This window comes from Equus caballus, chromosome 9 (assembly GCF_041296265.1).
Source record: "Equus caballus isolate H_3958 breed thoroughbred chromosome 9, TB-T2T, whole genome shotgun sequence".
In the NCBI taxonomy this organism is placed as follows: domain Eukaryota; kingdom Metazoa; phylum Chordata; class Mammalia; order Perissodactyla; family Equidae; genus Equus; species Equus caballus.
Window position 1 is genome coordinate 62094654 of NC_091692.1, and position 22762 is coordinate 62117415.

Here is a 22762-nt window from a genome sequence, read left to right on the forward strand (position 1 = left end):
ATTTGGAGCCATATTACGTACAAAAAATTATAGCTACAGAATGGCTACTCAAAAACAAAAACAAAAAACCCCCAAAAGATGGTAACTCAGTAAGCAGCTTATCCAAAGAACATTTAAAATAGAAGACACTTAATTTTCAGTTTAATATTGTAATCCACAACTAATATTGACAGGTTGAAGTTTTATGAACAAAACATCTATCTCCTTAGTCAAGTAGATAGATGTTTTATTAAATCTACACATTGGAAGCGCTTAAGATTTTTCTGAAACTTTTACAATAGATAAAATTAATCATCCTGAGAGATTTCAGAATGTAAAGTCACAGTAAACACAACCCCCTAGTGTTGATCTTCATTGCTATACACGCTAAAAAGTATGTCTCTGACCAAAACCGAACCAGATCAAAAACTCCCCCCAAAATAAAAAATCTGGCACAAATGAATTCATTCAGATCCAGTAATTTAAATGTGGCATTTCGGTTATAGTTTTGATTGCAGTTGATTACTCTATTATAGAAAAAGGCCTCGCTCTCCAATAACCACATTTCAAAACAAATACAGTATATTCCACATATGAATAAAAATGAACAAGTGGTTTTTTGGGTAAAATGGTAGTGCTGGTAAATTCTATCTTATTCATGCTACATATTTCTCAGGTTTGAATTATGATGTGATTAATTAGCTATACAGTATCTTACTATAAAACCAAAAGTATTGTCTCAAATCTGAGTCAATGTCATTAAGGACTCATCCATTCAATTCAACTAATCGATCTAAGCATTTTTCGTTTTAGTATTATTTTTATATTAGTAGCTAATTACTTCCCACTTCTAACATCTTACACTTATTCTATATAGCAAGGTTCTACCTTTCATTCTTAAGGAGTATTCCACAGAACCAAAATAGACAGACTGCAGGGAAAACAATGAGAAATCAAAGAAATCTCTTGCCACCCTTAGAACTACTGAGCTCTACACTCAAGAAATGAAAAAAATGGGAAGAGGTAATATAAAAACTCCTAAATTGTAGAAGAAATTAGACTAGTTTAGTTTTAACATCTTCTTTAATAAGACATTACAGCACACAACTGAGCCCCACTGTGTCAGTTAAACGTGGGGATGCAGATCCATACGAAGGAGAATGGAAACAAGTTTAATCTTAACCCCATTTCCTTTTGGCAACTAATGGAGATACAGAATACAAACGGACCGAGTCTCTCTCAGGGTAATTTATCAAGTCTTTGAAGACACCATAACAGTTTTATAACAAACTTTGCTGTGATCTGTTAAAGAATCTTCAAATTAAATAACAAGGAGGTTTAAGAAATGTAATTTTCCCCTCACAGCAGATTTAACTCGAACACAATAAAAGGAGATTGTACTAATAATCCTCACATGAAATATGAGAATTAATATCTTATGAAAGATCAATGTAGCTCTTGCCCTACAACTGAGATCTAAAGGTAAATATGGTGTCTTCAGCTGCTTATAAAAAAGGCTTAAATACAAGAACAAAAAGCTTTTATTCTAAATTACAGTTGGTAAAACAAATGAAAAAAAAATTAAACCAAAACTTGCGAATGGTTTTTAAATGATTTGTTACTAAACATAAACATACATATGCTCAAAGCACTTTTAAAAACTTTTAAATTGTAATTTAACCAGAACTTCTATAATACCCACCACAAGCAATTAGGCAAATTCTAATATTCTGGTAACCAACATATTGGGAAATAACAGACACTAAATCTGAAGCTTAGGAAATTAAATACATGAAAAAAATGACTATCTCAAAGTAAGAGTATAAGGATAGGAGTTGCTAAGAAACTATCACCACTGAAGCTTTTCCTTGGAAATATCTTATTTTAAACTTACAGTGAAGACAACAAGGTGGGCAGAATATGCACAGCCACAAAACCAATCCAGTGATGCGTTACAGCACAAAGGGATGCGTTTGTAATCCACAGGATCATATTTGCAGCTCTAAGCGATTACCAGTAAATATTTGAGTGTTCTTCCTAATATATTAACTTTAAAATTTAAACTGAGTTACAGCAGTGTCACTCGTAAAGTTAATAGTTGACAAAAGCAATTTAGAAGAACCCTAAAATCAGTCTTCTTTAACTCAGTAGGATTTACCTCATTCATCTGAACCAACACACTTCCCCATCCTTACAGCCAAAAGAATGTGGATATTGGCCTATTTTAATACTTTTCTAGTTCAGATGGAAGTCATACTATACAGTCTTTGATTTTAGGAACCAGCACAAAGTAAACTCCTAAAATCAACTACTCAACTTAAAAGGAAAAGAGGGAGAACATTCCGTAAATTAACCAAGCCACAAGTCATTCCAATCTTACTGTTAATGCAAAATCCGTTCATAAAATTGGCCAAATCACTGATAACTTCCAAAAACTCCTTCAAAACTTGAGTTTCAATTACAAATTAAAGAACTCCAAGAATTTCCAAAGAATCCAGTATAATTTATAAAAGATAGACCTTTACCAGTTCACATACGTTCCGTGGTATTTTGTATTAAACAGGCTCACTGATTATTTCATTATCGCATATTCTTCAGAAGCTAATCGTTCAGAAGGGCTCACTGACAATCCAACCGCTTTAGGAATTTATCAGTTATCTACAGAGTATACCTGGTTGGCAGATCATACAGCAAGTTGATATATCCAACCTCAAACAAAGGAAACAATGAGGGGGGAAATAACACATGATTGCACTATACTAAGGCAGCAGGTAAGTCACTCTTCACCTAGATCAGCAGCTGCCGATAAAATACTGTGCACAAATTTAATGAATGAATCTGTTTTAGTTTAACTAATGAACCTGCCACTGATCTGAGAAAGGGAGACAAGAATTGCACTTGCAATTCTAGCTGAAGAATTCATTAGATTTTTATAAGGCAAATAATGTGGAAAGTTGGAACAGAATTTCTAGAACCATTTATCCTGTGATGTTGTAAAATCAAAGTACTACTTTATTAAATGAGTTATTTTACACAATATGAACATCAATATAATTACAATTGTAAAAAAATTTTTTATAACAAGGATGGACTGATTTTCAGATTTCCAAATCAGAGTCAACTGTACATTTACACAGAATTGTCTTTGCATGAAGCCCAAAAGGGAACAGCATAAAAATGAGTGTTTCTGTAGCCCCTTTATTTTTGCTGATCAACAGTTTGTTAGAAAAGCAGCTGCAGGTTTGTTACCTAAGGTCTGAGAAGAGTCAAAGGTGTCATGAATTCACCTATAAAATATAAGCAAAATTTTCAGTGAATGTAAAGCACTGCACAAATGCAACTTATATGCATTTCAAATGTCTAAAAGAAGCAGAATATGCCTAAGCTATCAAGATAGTCTGATATATCTGTTAACTGGATTTTATAAATAGATCTTTGATGAATTTACTTTAAAAGGAAATAATTCTTAGACACAACCACTCCATCACTCACCACTGATGGGGGAAAAAAACCCAACTACACAGAAAGTGTAAACTGATTATTTTCAAGCAACTACCAAGTTTACACAGTATACGACTACATTTTGCCCTATATTTTAATGCACTTATAAGCTTTGCTAAGCACTAAGTAAAATACTTCCAAAAAGGCACTCAGAAATATTGGTCTGCAGCATTTCTGGGAGCAAGACCCTCAAATACCTATGTAAGTTATTTTCTTTAAGCTGAAAAGTCTCTTCCCTTCTTGGACGAGAGTTGGTCAGCATCCCCTCATCTCATTTTTGGCTAAAGTCGTAAAAACTAAGATTTTTCAAAGATATTGAAACGATATGGTCCAGAAAAACAGACATTTAACAACTGTAAAGTTAAACATTAACTTAAAAAGGAGAATAAAGTTTTAGCCAGAAGGTAGAAATTAATTTCACAATTACAGAATTTTGCTCTTGTATACAACCTTGAGATTAAGAAATAAAAAGAAGAAAAGGTCAATTACCTGTAAACAACTTTATGCCTGAACATCAGCCAATTCTGGAGGAAGTGGAGTCTTAGGATGCTTGCTCTCAAAGTGCTGCTTAAAGGTCTTAGGGTCTGGCATTTGTGTCTAATTTTAAAAATTGTGCAAAAAAGAAGAGTTAGACCCAATTCATGAAATAAAAATGTATCAACTTGTAAAATCCTGATCCTGATGATGATAGATAATTATGGCAAAACACTTTTAAATTACTGTAACTTAGTGGCTGGCATATGAAAAAGGACCTTGTAACAAAGAAATTCCTAACATATTCCCACATTTCACATATGAAGGGGTGGGTCACATAGAATAAAGTATTCTGTTAACTGATTAACAGTAAACAATAGGTAACATTTACTGAACACGTATTATGTTAAGTACATTACCTGCATTCTCAAAGAAGCTTCTAGTAATCTTAAATTAGTTCCTCCTGTTCTCATTTTACATAATAAGGAAATTAAAACCTGGAGTTTAATTTGCCCAAGACCTGTTTTAACCTAGAATTACGTACTTCAGCTCTCAAATATTACACTATGCTAACTTCCCCGGGCAAGAACCTTCAATTATTTGTTCTTTAACACAATTAGACAAAACAAGAAATAGAAGTTTTTTTGTTGTTTCGTGTTTCTAAACATGTGAACTACTCTAGTACTATTAGGTCAAAGTATTTCTTCATCAGTAATTTAGTGAAATTTACTCTTATCCTGCTTCTTTCCAAACAGAATCTGAAACTGTTCAATTTCATTATTTTAAGTATATCAAAGCTCAATGTGAACAAGATATTTAATGTAACAGATTTCCTCTCAGATGAATGAGAACTTTTATATAGTTAGGAACTTCTATTTCATCACTAATGACTTCAATAGATGATAAACTTTAGTCCAGGAATCATGTCTTATCGAGATCCCTTCCCATCCATACCACCAACCCTACCCAGGTAACAGAGCTCTGGGGGGAAAAAAGAGAGAGAGAGAGAGAGAGAGAGTGTGTGTGTGTGTGTGTGTGTGTGTGTCTGTCTACTGGACCAACCTCACTATGTATTTCTCCCTTGGCACTTTTATTCACTAACTTCAAGAGTGGTGAGCTTAAACAAACAGGGAAGACAGAGACTCTGGATGGGACTTAAAGAAAACTTCTTTGAGGTAATGTGGTATGGTGGTCCAGAGGGTGAACTCCGGAGCAGGACTGCTTGGGTTCGGATCCCAGCTCTTCTTCATACTAGCTGAGTGTCCCCGCACAAGTTAATTTAGTCTCCACGACTCAGTTTACTCTCTACTGTAAAATGAGAAGAAAAGTACTTTCTCTCATAGGGTTGTGTGGATTAATGGGCTCATATATGTAAAACACCTGGATCAGTGTCTGGCACATGGTAAGCACTCAATAGTAGCTGTCATGATCATTCTTCAAATCTAATAAAACATCTTAATCCTAGTAAAAGCCCTCAACATGAATATACTCTATACAGTTTTGTAGACGTTCTAACTATGGATGTAGTGAAGAAAGAAAAAAGCTAATTATAAAACAGAGGTATACTCACTAGCATCTTACATAGCTCTAACTAAGAAAGTAGATCTGACTTCTTTACAAAGTTCAAGGTGGATTATTTGCCCTTAAGAAGACATCTTTATTCTGCAGGAGGAAAGGGAATTTACTTTGTTCATTCTTTTCCCCAACACCTAGGGAACTGTGCCTGGCCATAGGAGCCATTCAAAAAATATTTGTTGAATAGTTGAATGAAGATGGATTACTGGCTCTCAAATCTACTATTTCAAGTAAAGCATTTATTTTGCCATGGTTGCAAAAATTTAACCTATACAAGCTCATCTCTAATGAAAGACTTGCCCACTGGAAAGCTATGTCTTTCAATGCCCCTTACCCTACAGACAGTGCAGGTATATATTAAGGCAGCTTTGGCAGCAGCCTTTTGGTCATGTCCTTGTTTCTTCTTTTGTCCAGCTTGCTTTTTGGCATTTTTCTGCTGAGACTGAATCTTCTGCTGTCCACGAGCCATATCTAAAAACAGAAGTTGAGGCATTAGAGTGATTTATTCACTCAAACATAGAGTAATCTAAGTATGATAACACTTCCAGAGTTGAAGCCTTAAGTTTTATAGAAACAGTTGTTAATTAAAATGCATGGGTTTTCAAATTGTCACATACAATGCTACTAGAGGATGAGCTGGTATAACCACTGTGGAAAACTGATAGTTGTCCACCCTCTACCATAACCAAGCAATTCCACTTTTCGTATACAGTATCCAACAGAAATGCAAACATATGTACACCAAAAGACTGTACAAGAATGTTTAGAACACCAGTTTCCAACATAGTCCAAATACCTATTAATAGTAAAATGGATACATACCTTGTGGTATATTTATACAATGGGAATACTATGCAGCATGCAAAAGGAAGGAACTATTGTTACAAGTAACATCAAGGTTGTATCTCAGTGTTAAAGGAATGATGCCAGATGCAAAGAATATATGTTGTATTAAGTCCAAAACAGGAAAAGCTAACCTAAGAGGTAGTGACTCGGAAGAAAGGGCACAACCGGGGATTTATGGGGTGCTGATAACGTTCTATGTCTTGATCTGGGTAATGGTTATATAAGTGTGTTCATCTGTAAAAATTCATTGAGCTACACCTAAGATTTGTGCACTTTGCTATATGTAATCTCCAAAAATTCACCAAAAAAGTTTAGCTCCCTTCCCAATCACTTGTTTGATCACTTTGCAAAGACAGTTTTCCCCTTCTGGTATTCACTGTTGTGACTTGAGCTTCTTCCAACTTTATGAGAAATAAGAGCCATCTTCTAAAGCTTCTAAAGGAGATCACAGGAGCAATGGAAATTGTTCTCTTAAATACTTAGGTTTCACAAAACTACTGTGCTATTCTAAATCTTCTAAAAAATTGGTCTGTGCAGGATTGCTGGACATATTATTAAATAAGATCAAATTAATTCCCAGTTGAGAGAATGAACCTCGTAAAAAGGGAAGGAGGACCTTTCCAAAAATGAAAGATACCTACCACCTTTTACTTCTGACAGGCTGAAATGTACCAACACGGATTAAAAATAATTAAGTTACTGAAAAAAAGTTACTTTTACTGTTTTCATTAAAATTAAAGTCTATTAAACATGAGTTAAACCTGTTCATAAAGGGTCTATAATGAGTCTCAGCTGCTTTTTAAATAATCAAAATTGAGCCTTAAGTGGAATTCCTACGTATAGCTTTGACTAGCACTGCAATTACATTTTAAACTTTTAACTCATTGAAGGACATGAACATACAACAGATCTACATCAACTTTACCAGAAAGCAGTGCTGGCTTTTTCTGAGTGGAACCCTAACTTTAATGGATGTAAGGGCAAAGTATTTCATTGAAACACCTGAGCTTCTCTCCCAAAAAGAAAAAAAGGAAACTGAAAAAATAAATACACTAATTGGACAAATTCTCACTAGCATTTAACACTGAACTGCAAGTCAAATAAAATATAGAAGAGGATCAATGCTTTTCTAGGAAGCCAGCTGAGTATTTTAACAAATTACAAAAATGTTTAGTATGCTAGCCTAATATACAAACCCCATTCCCAAATAATGGTAAATACTACCACATGTGTTAGTCCTTGAAGACTAAACTTCCATCTACGTTTTTTTTAAAAAGCAAATCCTTATTAAATCCAAGCCAAAGGAATGATTATTTTAAAATATATTTAAGTCCAAATCTTACGGCAAGCTTACAAACCTATTCCCACAGAAACAGGTTTGGACACTTCTGCGTCATTCGTACGACAGCAGTTGGGTGTTCAACTTTATGTATCCCAATGTTTTATAAAGCTCTTAATGTCTCAATGTCTTGGTATCAGTTCCCTATGTTAGACTACTTTGGTCCTCTCACGCATCTGAACTCTTCCACACAATGTATACTGTGTATGTTAATGCATCGATTTTGTGGGTAACCTCAATTGTTTTACATTGAAAAAGACTTACAAAATGGCACGCCACTAATTCCAGAAGTTTCTTTGGTAACTAGAAGTTATTAAGTATTTTAATAACATTTTCACCCAGTGATCTGTACACAGCAAAGTCATTAGATGTACCTTAGTAACTTTTCCATTTAGAACTTCGCCTAAAATATAATACGCATAGATTTAACCATTTTCCAGTCATCTAATAATCGTAACAAAACAGCCATAAAAACTTTAATAAAAAAACTGTAGTTGCTTATTCTTATTTTTAAAACAGAAAACACCAGGTAAAGGAAATCGAATCAGTCTAAAAACATGAGGTAGGCCCCTAACTTCTAACAACACCCTGCATCGATTTCCTTTCTGAAAGCCGAAATGCAAACGAACAAGCCACCTGCTTTTGGACAGCTCAACTTAGGACTTGCTCTCCAGCCAACTGAATTTTCTACAAAATCTTAAGCATAACTTCTCCTTGATTAAATGCGACAAACTGAGGGGCAAGAAGTCATTTACAAATACCTTATTGCTGGTTTTTAATAGAATTCGTTAGTGTGGTTTTCCGAAGGGGGCTGCAAAGAGGGAAGTGGAACGAATGAGTTCTAAAATGAGGAGCTCTTACAGGAGGCAACAAGTAAGCACTGCCTCAAAGATCCTCTTAAAATCAAAACAAATGAGTAAGAGAAAAAAATTCTTGATCCAGGAAGTAGGATCATTCTCCATAACCATCTGAAACGAAGAGGCCCAGGCAGTGATGAACATCCCGACCCTAGCTTTTAACTACATCCTTTTGGAAAGGGGAGAGAATGAAAGCCAGCAGCAAAGTCTGTTTCACCCCACACTTCACTGATCCCAGCTGCAGCCCGGTCCACCTTCCTTCCCAAACCTGCCTCTCCCGCCTCGGGCAGCACCTTCCTCTTTTCAGCCACGAAGAGCCACACAGCCCCCACCGACCCGCCACTCGTCTCGGACCCCGGCCCGAGACGTGCCTCCTGGAGGCCTTGGCTGCCCGACACCCGGCCCCTTCGGCCACGGGGAGCCCCAGCCCCGAGAAACCGGCCAGCTGCTGTCGCCAGGGAGTAAGGTTACCGCTCCGCTCCCGCGGCCGGCCTGAGACCCGGCCACCTGCAGGGCCTGGCAGGCGCCCGAGCTGCCCCTCTTTCCCGCGGCCCGCGCCGGGACAGGACGGGCCCGGCGGTCCCCAGGGAGGCGGGGGCGGCCGGCGGCCTCTTGCGACCTGCGGTGACCCCCACAGTCCCTGCCGATCCAGCCGGGGGCCCCCACCCGGTTCCCAGGCGTCCTGCGGCGTCAGCGCCGCCCCCACAGCCGCTCACCCGGGCCGGGACAGTCTTGCGTCGGAGAGACCGCGCAGCGCGAGAGGGCCGGGGGAGGTGGCCGGAGGGAGAGGACGGGGGAGCGCGCCCAGCACCGCTTCGGCTCCTCCACCCGCCGAGGAGGAGAAACTGGAGAGCCCGGAGCACAACAGCCCGCGCCTCGCGCCCGCCGCCGCGCGCGCCGCCGCCTCAGCCGGGGCAGGCCACTCCGCCTCGTGCCCGCGCACGCCGCGCAGCTCTCCCAGTAGCCCCAGCGCCCGCCCGCTCCTCGCAGTCCCCGCCCACTCGCCTGCGAGCAGCGGCCGCATCCCCCGCCCCCACCCCGCTCGCACGCCTGCGCCCTTTCCGGTCGCGTGGGCCAATGGCAGCGCGCCCCTATTACATAAGCGCGAGGGGGCGGAGCCTGGCGGCGACGGCGGCCCGTAAGAAACGGGAACTGCAAGGGACGTCGCCCTGTGTCCCCGGCGCCCCTCCCCGCCCGCGTGCTCTATCTGGGCGGCTTCAGCCGGTCCTGCGAGCCGCGTGATCTTGGTCCCGGTGTGTCACGGCTCGCAGCGTGTTTCACAAGTCACTGGCTGGCTCACTCCGGCAGTGCCTGGGCCTCGGCTCCTGTGTCCCTCATCGCGCGCCTCCGGTGTCGGCGGCGCCCTCCTGTGCACCAGCCGGGCGAGCGGCCCGGAGAGGAGCGCCAGCGCCGCGGCGGCCTGGGTCACCGACCCGGAGCCAGCCACCCGGGCGCCCCGCCGCCCCCGCCCCCAGTGAGGCCCTGAAGTGAGGCGCGCAGCCTTTGTTCTCTCACCAGCCGCCCTTTACCCGGTTCCCACGGAAACCCCGGGTATTTTACCTACTTGGGGTATTTTGTGAGTTCAATTCAAGCCTGGCTGTCTGTCTAAAAATTGCTGGCTAGGCCTCCCTGACCGGTTTAGGCTGACTGCTAACGATATACTGAGTTGCTCATATTTGGGGGAATGTTTAAGTTGAGTTTTTTGCCTCTCTTGATTTACAGACCACGACTTCTAACTTCCGATATCGGAATCAAGAGCGATGGCGATTGTAACAATTACAAAATCTGCTGAGTATCTGGGAGGCATTTTAGACATTGGCTTTATTCCTCATCTCTGCTCTCCCACACGCGCACATTGGTTTGCACGTTGGTTTCTAGTTAGATCCATTCGTAACAACAATTACAAAAAAGCAAGCTTTAGTATTTGGTGTTCTCACCTTTTCCATAGCTCCTACTCTTCCAAATTTGCCTTTCAGTGCCCTGGAAATTTTAGTCAAATGTAAGTACATCCCAAGTTACCTGGCCTGGGATATAGATGTTACAGAATTGTTTAAAATAGCCAGGAGGGAGTTAGCAGCTTGCTGCATTTGGATGACATACGATGATGTGGTTGTTCAGTCCTTACTTCTTTTTTTCAGATTTTATTTTTCCTTTTTCTCCCCAAAGGCCCCCCTCCCACACACATGATTGTGTGATTTTAGTTGTGGGTCCTTCTAGTTGTGATATATGGGATGCTGCCTCAGCGTGGCCTGGTGAGCAGTGCCATGTTTGCGCCCAGGATTTGAACTGGGGGAACCCTGGGCTGCTAAAGTGGAGTGCGCGAACTTAACCGCTTTGCCAGGGGGCCAGGCCCTCAGTCCTTAGTTTTCATCCTTATTTCAGTTCCTCTCGCCTTCACTTTTCGTACCCTCGCTCCCATATTGCAGTTTTAGATTGTGTTTAAGTTTTATTATTAATGTCTCTCGAGTACTCTAACCTAATTTTCATCATCATGTACCCAGTGCCTAGCTGTGTTAAACGTAGTGGACGTTGAATAAATGGACGCTAACCAAATGAACTAGATATGTCTAAAGAAAGCAGGTCTTCTGTTGACCTATCATGAAACCACAGCTTATTCATAGTCACCGTAACCATAATAGTTGTATTAACCTGACTAATGGGAGTAGACGAGGTACTGTCTTCCAAGTACCTAGAGACAAGAAATCCAAAGAGCTGTGTCTGTCTAGCCATGAATGAGAGTGGACACTGGAAAGAGAGAAATCTGGCTGGCAGACGGAAGTCTTCTTAACTAGGGAGGTGATTTCAGTTGTGAAGCTGGATTAACATGTCACTTGTTACCAAGGCCTAGATGAAATATCCACTAAAGCCAGTGTTTCTTAAATTTTGAGTTATGCTTTGAGAATTTGGTAAAAACTATGGACTTTGCCCCCAGATATTTCATATACGGTTGTGTGCCACAAAAAATGGCATTTCTGTCAGTGATGACCATATATGTGACGATGGTGATCCCACAGATGAGTATCATAAAGCCTAGGTGTGAAGTAGGCTATGCTATCTCCGTTTGTGTAAGTACTCTCTATGATATTTGCACAACAATGAAATTGCCTAACGACAAATTTCTCAGAACACATCCCTGTTGTTAAGCGGCACGTGACTGTATATATAAACGTATCCCCATTGGTAGAGTTTCTCAACCTTGGCACTGTTGGCATGTTGGGCTGGAGAATTCTTTGTTATGAGGGACTGTCCTGGGGATTGTAGGATGTTTAGCAGTATTCCTGTCCTTTACCTCCTGTTGTCAATAGCACTCCATGTCAGGTTGTGACAACTAAAAATGTCTCCAGACATTGCCAAATGTCCTCTGGGGTGAAAATCTCCCCTGATTGAGAACACTGCCTAGAAGACATGGTATTATGGTAACTTTATATGATGGTTAGGGCATTTGAAATACGAAGGAAAAAAATGAAAAAAGGAATGGCTAAGATTCAACATCTGTGAAGTGACAAACAGTCAATGAATGGCGGATGAATTAGCATTGCTACCAGCTGGTGTCCTACTTATATTATAGAAATGTGACAGCAAATGGATATAAACTCCTTACAAGGATTTTTATACGCATTTCTAGTTTTAATTGTGAATGCTACAGTACTTATTATGACTGTTTTTCTCTTCTGCCTTTAGACACTCTTGGTTAATATGTAATAAGCATGTGCCTATTTTCTTTCCAAAATCACAATCAGATTAAAGTGCTTCTCTGAAGATCTGAAAGCCTTATTTATTTACTTGTGTTCATGTTGGATTTTCCGGGGTGAAAGAGCTGGTGGTTAATCAACACATTATTTCTCAAATAAACATAGATTATTCTGAATCACTTTCCCCAATTTATCTGTGACATGTAGATTAATATCAAAATGTAGTAAAGTGCTTGGCTCAGGGGTTCATTAGAGAACAAAAGAGGTGAGGTCCTAGCCCTGTAAGTCCTTCCATCTAGTGACAAATAGTAAGAGCAATAATGACAACAATAAACTCAAAACAAAATGTTTCCTTTGTGGGCTCTTCTTCCTCTACTCAACCGCTACTTGCTGAGATTTCTCTGGGCTGCAACCTGGATTCTCTTGTCTTCTCTACACTATTCTCTACATTCTTCTCATCAGGAATCTCATTCACTCTTGTGGCTTTACGTAATGAACCTCTGATGACTCCCACATTTCTTTGTCTAGTTCAATCCTGTCTTCTGATTTCTAAATTGATATATCCAAATGCCTACTTTTCATTTCCACTTCAACGTTTTATAGACATTTCACATTTAATACCATATAATATTGAATCTAAGAGGCTATTGATTATAAGTCACAGTCATGTCCATTAAGATAAAAAAATTACTGCTAGTTGAACTATGGCATAATGCTAAGAGACCTTTGATTGTAAGATACATCTCAATTTCAGATATTTTAAAATAGGTTTAAAAAATAGTGATTTATTAGAATAGCATCAAAAAGAATAAAATACTAAATTTATACTTACCAAAAGAAGTGTAAAACTTACATTCTCAACACTAAAAAACATTGTTGAAAGAAATGAAGGAAGACCTAAATAAGTGGAAAGACATTCCATGTTCATGGATCAAAAAACAATATTGTGGGGCCAGCCCCGGGGCCAAGTAGTTAAGTCCCTGTGCTCTGCTGCTGCAGCCCAGGGTTTCGTCAGTTCGGATCCTGGGCGCGGACATGGCCTGCTCCTCAGGCCGCGTTGAGGCGGCATCCCATATGACACAACTAGAAGGACGTGCAGCTAAGATATGCAACTATGTACCATGGGCATTTGGGGAGATAAAGCAGAAAAAAAAAAAAAAAAGATTGGCAACACTTGTTAGCTCAGGTTCTGATCTTTGAAAAAAAATTTTTTAAATTAAAAAACCCCCAATATTGTAAAGATGGCAGTATTCCCCAAATTGATCTGCAGATTCAGTGCACCCCCTATCGAAATCTCATCTGGCATCTTTTCATAAATCAACAAGCTTATTCTGAAATTCATCTGCAAATTCCAAGGAACCCAGATGTGGTATAATAAGAAATATATTTGGGGGCTGGTCCCGTGGCCGAGTGGTTAAGCTCGCGTGCTCTGCTGCAGGTGGCCCAGTGTTTCGTTGGTTCGAATACTGGGCGCAGACATGCCACTGCTCATCAAACCACGCTGAGGCAGCGTCCACATGCTACAACTAGAAGGACCCACAACGAAAATATACAACTATGTACTGGGGGCCTTTGGGGAGAAAAAGGAAAAAAAATCTTAAAAAAAAAATGATCGCTAACATCTATTGACTTACTGCTGTGCTAGGAACTTTATTTTAAAAAAAAAAAAGAAATATAGGGGCTGGCCGCGTGGCTGAGTAGTTAAGTTCACGCGCTCCGCTGCAGGCGGCCCAGTGTTTCGTTAGTTCGAATCCTGGGCGCGGACATGGCACTGCTCATCAGACCACGCTGAGGCAGCGTCCCACATGCCACAACTAGAAGAACCCACAACGAAGAATACACAACTATGTACCGAGGGGCTTTGGGGAGAAAAAGGAAAAAATAAAATCTTTAAAAAAAAAAAAAAGAAATATATTTGGTCTTTGTTCCATTCCTGGCACAAAACTTCTAAAACACTTGGAATTTTCTGAGTGATAGGCGTGTCCTTTGTTATTTATAAGAAGCCCCTTTTTGAGCACACCTGAATGTACGCTAATGAGGTGATTTAGGGTGGGCCCCGTAGATAGCCTTAGGATGGGGATGGTCTCCAGAAAGACAAGTGATTAGAGGATTGGAACTTTCAGCCCCACCCCCTGACCTCTGGGAAGGCAAAGGCGAGTGGGGAGGCTTGAGATTAAGCTCTATAAAAACTCTTGAACAAGATTTGATGAGGTTCTGGGTTGGTGACGGGTCATCCACATTCCAGGAGGGTGGCACACCCCAGCTCCATGGGGACAGAAACTCCTGAACTTGGAAGCCTTCTGTGCCTCGTCCTATGTAACTTTTCATTAGACTGTTCATCTGTATCCTTTATAATATCTTTATGATAACACTTTAAACATAAGTAAATAGTTCTCTGAGTTCTGTGAGCTGCTCTAGCAAATTAATTGAACCTGAGGAGGTGATCATGGGAACCTGTGACTTATAACCAGTCAGTCAGAAGCATGGGTAATAACCCAGACTTAAAATTGGCATCTGAAGTGGGGAGGTGGGGCACAGTTTTGTCGGACTGAGCCCTTAACCTATGGGATCTGATGCTATCTCCAGGTAGTGGCAGAATTCAGTTAAATTACAGGACTCTACCTGGTATTGCAAAGTTGCTTGATGTTTGGAAAACCTACATATCTGCTGTCAGAAGTGAAGTAGTGTTGTAGTGAGTATGAGAGTAGAGGAGACAAACAGAGGAGGAGTGTGTTATTTTCTTACACTAGACTAGCCAAAACAATGTTGAAAAGTGGAACCAAGTTTGAAGACTTATATTTCCCAATTTCAAAACTTGCTTCAAAGCTACAGTAATCAAGACTGTGGTATTAGCATAAGAATAGGCATACAGATCAATGGGATAGAATTGAGAATCCAGAAATAAATCTTTACATTAATTTCAACACAGATGCCAAAAATTTCAATGGGGAAGGAATAGTCCTTTCAACAAATGGTGCTGGGACAACTGAATATCCACATGCAAAAGCATTAAGTTGGACCTCTACCTCATACCATATAAAAAAATTAATTAAAACAGATCAGAGATCTGCTCAGGATACTTCCATGCGTAAAACCCTTCACTGGGGCTGGCCCGGTGGCACAGCGGTTAAGTTCACATGTTCCACTTTGGCAGCCTGGAGTTCGCCAATTCAGATCCTAGGTGCAAACATGACACTGCTCATCAAGCCATGCTGTGGTAGGCGTCCCACATATAAAGTAGAAGAAGATGGGCACGGATGTTAGCTCAGGGCCAGTCTTCCTCAGCAAAAAGGAGGATTGACAGCAGATGTTAGCTCGAGGCTAATCTTCCTCAAAAAAAAAAACAAAAAACAAAAAAACCCTTCACTGGCTGTCCATGACACACAGAATAAAATCCAATCATTTTATCATGCCCCACAAAGCCTTGTCTGGATTCCCGAAAGTCTTCTCTCTTGCTGTGCTCCAGCCTCAGTGGTCTTTCAATTACTCAAGCTGACCAAACTCTGCCCTACCTTAAGGCCTTGGTATCTGCTCTTCCCTCTCTTGTAACACTCTTCTCCTCACTCTGGCTACTTTCTAGTCTCTCTTCAACTTCCAGCGGAAATATCACATTCTCAGAGAAGCCTCCCTTCCTTGAGCCCCATCCAAATGAAAGTTCCTCTGGTTTAGTGCTCTCCTAGCACCCTGTACTTTTCATCCTTAGCACTTATCATGTTCTGTAATTTATTGTAGATAATATATATGTATATATCTAAATTTGTAGAATATATATGTATATATATATAAACTTCTTTCCATTTGACTCCTAAAATAATAACAATGTGTAACACATAATTGCCACTATCTAACAGGCACTGTTACATGTGCTTTACTTATTTTGATTTGTTTAATCCTCTCAACAAATCGTAGGTAACAAAGGTACAAATGGTTAAGTAAGTTACCTGAAATTACATGGCTAGTGAGTGGAAAAGCTAAGATTTGATCCCTGGTAGTCTGGTTCCAGAAGTTGGGCCACTGTTCTACACCTTAAGGGTAGGTTCCACATCTGCTCTTTTTACCGCTGTGTAGCTGGCGTTGAGCACAGTACCTGGCATGATGTAGGCATTCAGCAAATACTTGTTAAATGAATATGTGCCTGAATGATCCCTCCAGACTAGGTTGGGAGGCCTCCTAAGTATCACAGAGCATGCTGTGAATAGCATTTACACAGTGATGATGATGTAAATATGGATCTAACCACAATTATAACTACAAATATAAGTCTATTGGGAGCATGGGGGAATGAGAAGTCCATATCGTGTGTGTGGTGGGGCCAAGTGAGGGGAAGAGCTGAAAGACAATTAGATTCTCACTACCATAGTGGGAAGTCCATAAATAATACTTAAAACTGGAAGAAACTTTCAAGAAATAGTAGTATAAGAATTTTATTTAGAGATGTATAGATAAATACCTAAAGAATTGACTAAGAATTTTAAGTAGCTGTGGCTGAAAAGAGAATTTGGCAGATGGGAAACTGCTGTTTTTCTTGCGGGACTAGTTGAATTCTTAAACTATGTATATGTACTATTGTGATAAAACAAAACTAAATTAACGAAATGATTTCTATTTCTAATAATTTTCCAACCATGTTTGTTTCCCGGTAGTATCTATGTCTTCACAGTGCTCTGTGCTTCAGAAAGATGGATGGGTAAGTCCAGGTATTATTAGCACCCATGACGTCTCCCTGCAATTAGAGTCTCTAATTTTCCTTCTGGGTAAGGACATGCCCTAGGTTCCACCATTTCATTTTTCTAGATCTCTACATATCATCCTTATTGTTAGATCCCTCCCAGCTGAATGAGTCTAGGAAGAAGACAGTGTCCAAATTTAGTGTGCCTGTCCTTCCTGTTATTCCACGATTGCTCTTCAGCGGGGGAAAACCCAAAACAAAACAGGAAGATCAAGAATGGAGTGATTCATTCTTCTCCAGAGAGGAATTCATACAGGTGTCTGTTGGGTGAGGGCCTTTGCCTTGATTTAAACTGGAAAGCTGTCTTGGTCTGGTTGATGGTCTTAATTTTGTCTGAAGTCTGCTGACTGCGCTGGTGATGGCAGGATGGTCCTGGACAGAGAAATCTGTCCTGAGGGTGGCTCCCTAAGTTTTTCCCAACTTCTGATGATCTGCCGAGACTTTTTTGTAATCTCTCCACTTTGAACTATTGCTTTGTAGAAGACAAGAAAAGAAAAAACAGTTTAGTTACACTCTGAAATTTAACCACTTTTGGCTGAGTGTGGTTGTTAATGCTTTTAATTACATGCTTAATTACATTCTGTTTGATTTTAGGAGTAGTTAAACCATTAAGACTCAGAAGAATCTTTAATGACTGATTCACCAGATATAAAATGAAAGACTTGTTCTGAGTGACTTCCAAGAACCCTTCTAGTTCTTGGACTTCTAGGATTTGATGCCTCAACATGAACTTCAAGGTCTTTTAAAAGAACTATCTGTATGAAAAGCAGAATAAAAATCACCCCAAACTCCATCCATATGAAAATTTGAAACCAAGGCTGCTTGCTATTTACATATAAAATGAAAATTAAATTTCTGTATATCATAGGGGAGCACTAAAGGATTGAGGGATTTTGTAGAAAATAGCATGAACTAATGGGAAATAATTGTTTGAAACCTCCATGACTGTATTAATCATGTTTATTTTCTATATCTTATGATGTTTTCATATTTTGAGAACTTGCTAGCCTCAGGGAGAGATTGGGAAAATTCTTCTTTCAACGGTGTTAACTTCTCTGTATCATCACTCAGTCACCTCCATAAATTAAAATCCCGTGGGTACAAACGAGACAGTGACCCACATTCAGTTTTTGCTGTCTATGTAAGCTGGGAGGATTTCTCATGTTCCTTATAGCTGTGGTTGGTTGGTTCACTTGCTTAGTGCATCTTACGAATGAAACCAAGACTTCTAACTCAGTCCCCGTGCAGGCCATGTAGCTTTGCAGTGCAGTATTTCATAATCGCACATCAAACCCCTAGCCTGGGCTAGATTCTCAAAATAAATGACTTTTGTCTTAAACTATAAGGTGACAAAGGCATCCAGGGATAGGAATGGAGAACTTGTTTCTCCTGGAAAAATTTGTCATAGAACATGCCCTACTGAAGCTGGGTCCCTAGTATGATCTTCTCATATAAAATTGAATTCATTATTGCTCAAAGCCTCCTAACAACAATAATAGTAGCTACAATTGACTGGGTACCTGCCGTGTGTCTCTAATCCTCACATCAGACCTTCTCAATAGGTCCGATTATCCCCAATTTATTGATGAAAAAATGAGGACTCCCAAGAGATCAATTTTCTCATTGTCACACAGCTAGAAGGTAGAGAGCTAGTAAGTAAAAGAGCCAGGATTGAGAATCCAAATCTATCTGATTCCAAACCCTCTCTTCTTTCCCCCACAACACCCTGCCTCGGGAGTGAATCCCAGTGTGGAGGATTCCTCTTCCCTCGGGCTGAGAACCACTGATACTATGCATCAGACTCACAATGGTTGACATGGGCACCAAGGTTCTTTCTTTTTTTTTAAAGTTATTATTATTATTATTATCATTATTATTATTTGCTGGGAAAGATTTGCTCTGAGCTAACATCTGTTGTCAATCTTCCTCTCTTTCTCTCTCTCTCTCTTTGTTTTTCCCTCCTTGAAGCCCCAGTACATAGCTGTATATTCTGGTTGTAGGTCCTTCTAATTCTTCTACATGAGCCACCACCACAGCATGGCTACTGGTGGACTAGTGGTGTGGTTCTGCACCCGAGAACCCAGCCAGGGCCTCTGAAGCAGAGCGTGCTGAACTTTAACCACTAGGCCATCAGGGCTGGCTCACCAAGGTTCTTCAGTTGTGACTATACCCTGCTACTCTTCTGGGTCGCACAGGGAAATCTCTTATCATCTCTGGCTTTTGTTCCATAATCTGAAAAGTGAGCCATTTGGAGTAGATGTCTTTTATGATAATAATTTGGATTCTTAAAGTATGATTATAACTTTACTAAATATGATGTATAGGAAATTTATCTTTTATACCCTTCTTATTTCCAGAGTAGATTTGGAGTACCCAAATATCCAAGTGTTAGTTTTATTTAGCTGACATTTTAACTTTTTTTCTTTCATATAATTTCAGAAAGTCAACAAAGAACATGAATTGGTTAACCTTAAAGAGAGCTATCTTTAGTGGCTTGGAATTTAAAGCACAAATAAGAGAAGAATGTCTTTAATAAACAAACGATGTGTCATTTGGGACAAATGCAGTATGATGTGTGGGTTCGTCCAACATAGTCATCAGGATACTTCGGCATACTTGGCGTAGTTAGGATTTCCAAGGTATATGTTTGTGTGTGTCAACCTTAGTAATTAATTTCATCACCGCTTGGCCTCGGCAGGGCTTGTGCTTTTAGCTATCTTTCTGTCAGTGGGATGGATGGAGATACACAGGATCCTTCCTTTGCCTGATCTATCTTTTGACATATGACCTACATGTGTCAGATGTTTGGCTCACTGGAATCTGTGACCATGAGTGCATTATTATCTGGCCCACCATGGCATTGGATCCAAGGCCTTGTCCCATTAGCCTTGTGGTCTAGTCATCTCTCCTTACCAATCACTCATTTCAGGAGATGTGAAATTTTTGCATCAGCCGGGCGTCATGTGCCTCATTTTCTACTTCCTTGTGCCTCAGTTTCTACATTTTCCCCACAGGGATGATAATACCTCTGTGACACTTAATTGAAGCCACTATTTTGCCTGATAGTATATGTTGACTGCAAATAGTTGACTGGCTTATAAAATAACCCAAATTGACTGGAGGAAAAGACAAAACATAATGTTAAAAACAGCTGTGTTGACTAGAAACCTAATTATAACTATGTTGAAAATTGGCTTTTTTAAAAAAAGAACTTTTTTAAGTTTGAAGAAAATTTGGTATGGAGGAAAGAAAGAAAAGAAACTGAGAGAAATAGGAAGAGAAGTTTTCCTATTTTTGAGTCAGAAGTTTTTGAGGAAATATACATATTCTAATCCTTGATTTTCCTTGCTATTCAACGAAATGTTCTAGTCAATAAAATTTGCTGTAACATGATGATCCTGAGTTCTTTAACTTTCAAACTATCTTTTGCTGTTATATATTATTATAATTATTAGAGTGTATTTTTCAGCTAGCACAGCATTTCTTTTTCCATGACATAAATGCTTAGTCTGAATTGTGATCAAGAAGTGGCAGAGGTAAAGCTTCAGGTCACAAACATGTATTGAAGTGTGACAGAAGGGAGCAGGTCCAAAATATTGGAAATGCAGCTGAAGAAGCACTTAAAGCAGGGCGTGGTCCTAAATAACAGCAATACATCTGGGTGCTGCCTAGTTAGGAAAGGGATGAGTCGACTTGCTAGACAAGTCCAACAGAGACGAACATGAAGCTCTGAAATTGTGAGACAGTTCTCACATTCTGTTCCCATAGGATGATAGTTGTCAGGTTGAAAACAAAATTGCTGTGCAATGTGCTTTTCAACAGAATGTAAAACAGGCTATAGAATTTTAGTGTTCCAGCAGGGTTTTGGTATCACCAGTGCAGTCAGTTTCTGAGAGCAGTTGGCTGATGTTTTACATCTTCTAGCCGCATACTCCACGTACTATGCCACCGACTCTTTTACACTGAAAATTTCTCGAGCGTCTGGATAGCATAATGCACCTGCAGAATTACTAACGGACAGTCATTTTCCATCATCTAGAAATATGATCAGTCTATCTGCTAAAGGGAATTCTGGCTCCACAAATTAGATTTTAATTTTCTTATTCATCTTCTTCCTCCTTCCAAACCAAAAATAAGCTAGACAACTGTTGACATTTTCTTAAATTCTCGCTGCTTCATTGCCATCCCAAAGCATGTGTCAGAGAGGGGAAATGTAGAGGGATTGTCTTAATTCAATGTGCAGACTAATTAGGAAAATTATAAGAGACAAATCAAGGTCTGCTTAAATGCAATAATCATGAGGTCGATCTAATGTATGAAACATATGTTGATTTCTGTGAATAACTCAAATATGTCTAGTCTACTTACTCATTAGCCTCTTTGTAATTACATTGTAGGGAACATTTTTTCCTTTTCTCTTTACATCGTTTACTTCTGCTATTTTGAAATCATCATCACAGCAGGTGAAGCATTTGCTTAAAGTAAGAAGAAGAGTGCTTAAAGATCTGTTAACAGATGAAGCATTTAGAAGCTCTGTGGCTTGTGGCTTCTGGTGGGAGTAGGGAGACTGGGACCAACCACTGTGAGACAAATGGGGGCGACAGATGTGCTTGGTTCATCATGTGAGCAGTGAGAAGGGATAACTGCATAGTCATTCTTTCGTGCATAAATAAAAGATAACCTCCGAAAGAGGGTGAAATTGTGCAAATGGGCATGGCAAATCAGAATCATCACCATATTTTATACAAGCAAATATCCTCAGGCAAATGTTGGAGTTCAAATTTAGATGGCACATTAAATTCTGTGTCTTATGTAGTGAATTTCATGTTAAGAGTCTGCAAAGCTTTTCTTTTAACAGAAGTAATAAGATAGTTTCCATTATGCATTGAAATTAGAAATGCGCACGTTTTCTGTGATTCCTTTTCTCTGCCACCTGGTGGATTTTACTTAAAACTGCAATAGTAATGTCCTGAGTTGAACATGTCAACTGTTGTTTATGCTTTATGATTTATCTCGTTTGAATTTTTCCGTATGATTGACAAACACTGTTAGTAAACATTTTTTAACCCCATCATAGGTTAATAATAAAAATCCCAAGGATAACTAGGGCTCTTTTAAGACTCTTTTAAGAAGAATTTTTATTATTAAATTATTTTTTATTTAGGTCCATTTCTATACAGAAATGGAGTGGTCATAACTTTAGGCAAGAATCTTGGTTTTGTATTTTTTAAAATACAAAAACTTTTAAGCATACAGGAAAGTTGAAAGAATTTTACAGTACATAACCATGTACCACCATGGAGAGTCTAACGTTAACATTTTACTTTACTTGCTTTGTCACATATTATACATATGCCTATCTCTCTGTCCATCCTTATTTGTGTGTGTATGAGGAAGATTGGCCCTGACCTGACATCTGTTGCCAATCTTCCTCTTTTTGCTTGAGGAAGATTGCTGCTGAGCTAACATCTGTGCCAATCTTCCTCTATTTTATGTGGGATGCCACCACAGCGTTGCTTGACGAGCAGTGCTAGGTCCCTGCCTGGGGTTCTGAACCTGTGACCCCTGGGCCGCAGAAGTGCAGCACGTGGACTTTACCACTACGCCATGGGGCCAGCCCCTATCCTTATTTTTTAATGAAGTTTAAGTTAAGTTGTAGATATCAGTACACTTACCCCTAAATGTATTTCACTACTGAGAGTTCAATATTTGTTTGTAACTATTTTTCTTTCTTTTGGGGTAAAGTTTACATATAGAGGAATGCACAAAT

The 22762-nt window shown here is 39.7% G+C and overlaps 1 protein-coding gene across 2 annotated transcripts in view; it reads right to left on the bottom strand.

Moving 5' to 3' along the window:
• Nucleotides 1–9575, bottom strand: part of ZNF706 (zinc finger protein 706) — a 56915-nt gene extending 47340 nt beyond the window's left edge. The window contains exons 1-4 of one of the 2 annotated variants that reach the window (XM_003365653.5): nucleotides 9288–9575; nucleotides 5864–6000; nucleotides 3970–4077; nucleotides 2969–3266 (exon numbers count right to left, since the gene is read on the bottom strand). In XM_003365653.5, coding sequence (XP_003365701.1) covers nucleotides 3982–4077; nucleotides 5864–5998 — 231 coding nt within the window. In that variant the 5' untranslated portion in view covers nucleotides 5999–6000; nucleotides 9288–9575 and the 3' untranslated portion in view covers nucleotides 2969–3266; nucleotides 3970–3981. Of the gene's footprint in view, nucleotides 1–2968; nucleotides 3267–3969; nucleotides 4078–5863; nucleotides 6001–9287 lie in introns of those variants that run through there. The other variant, XM_070222455.1, reaches the window with a different exon arrangement.
• Between the last annotated feature and the right edge of the window lie 13187 nt (nucleotides 9576–22762).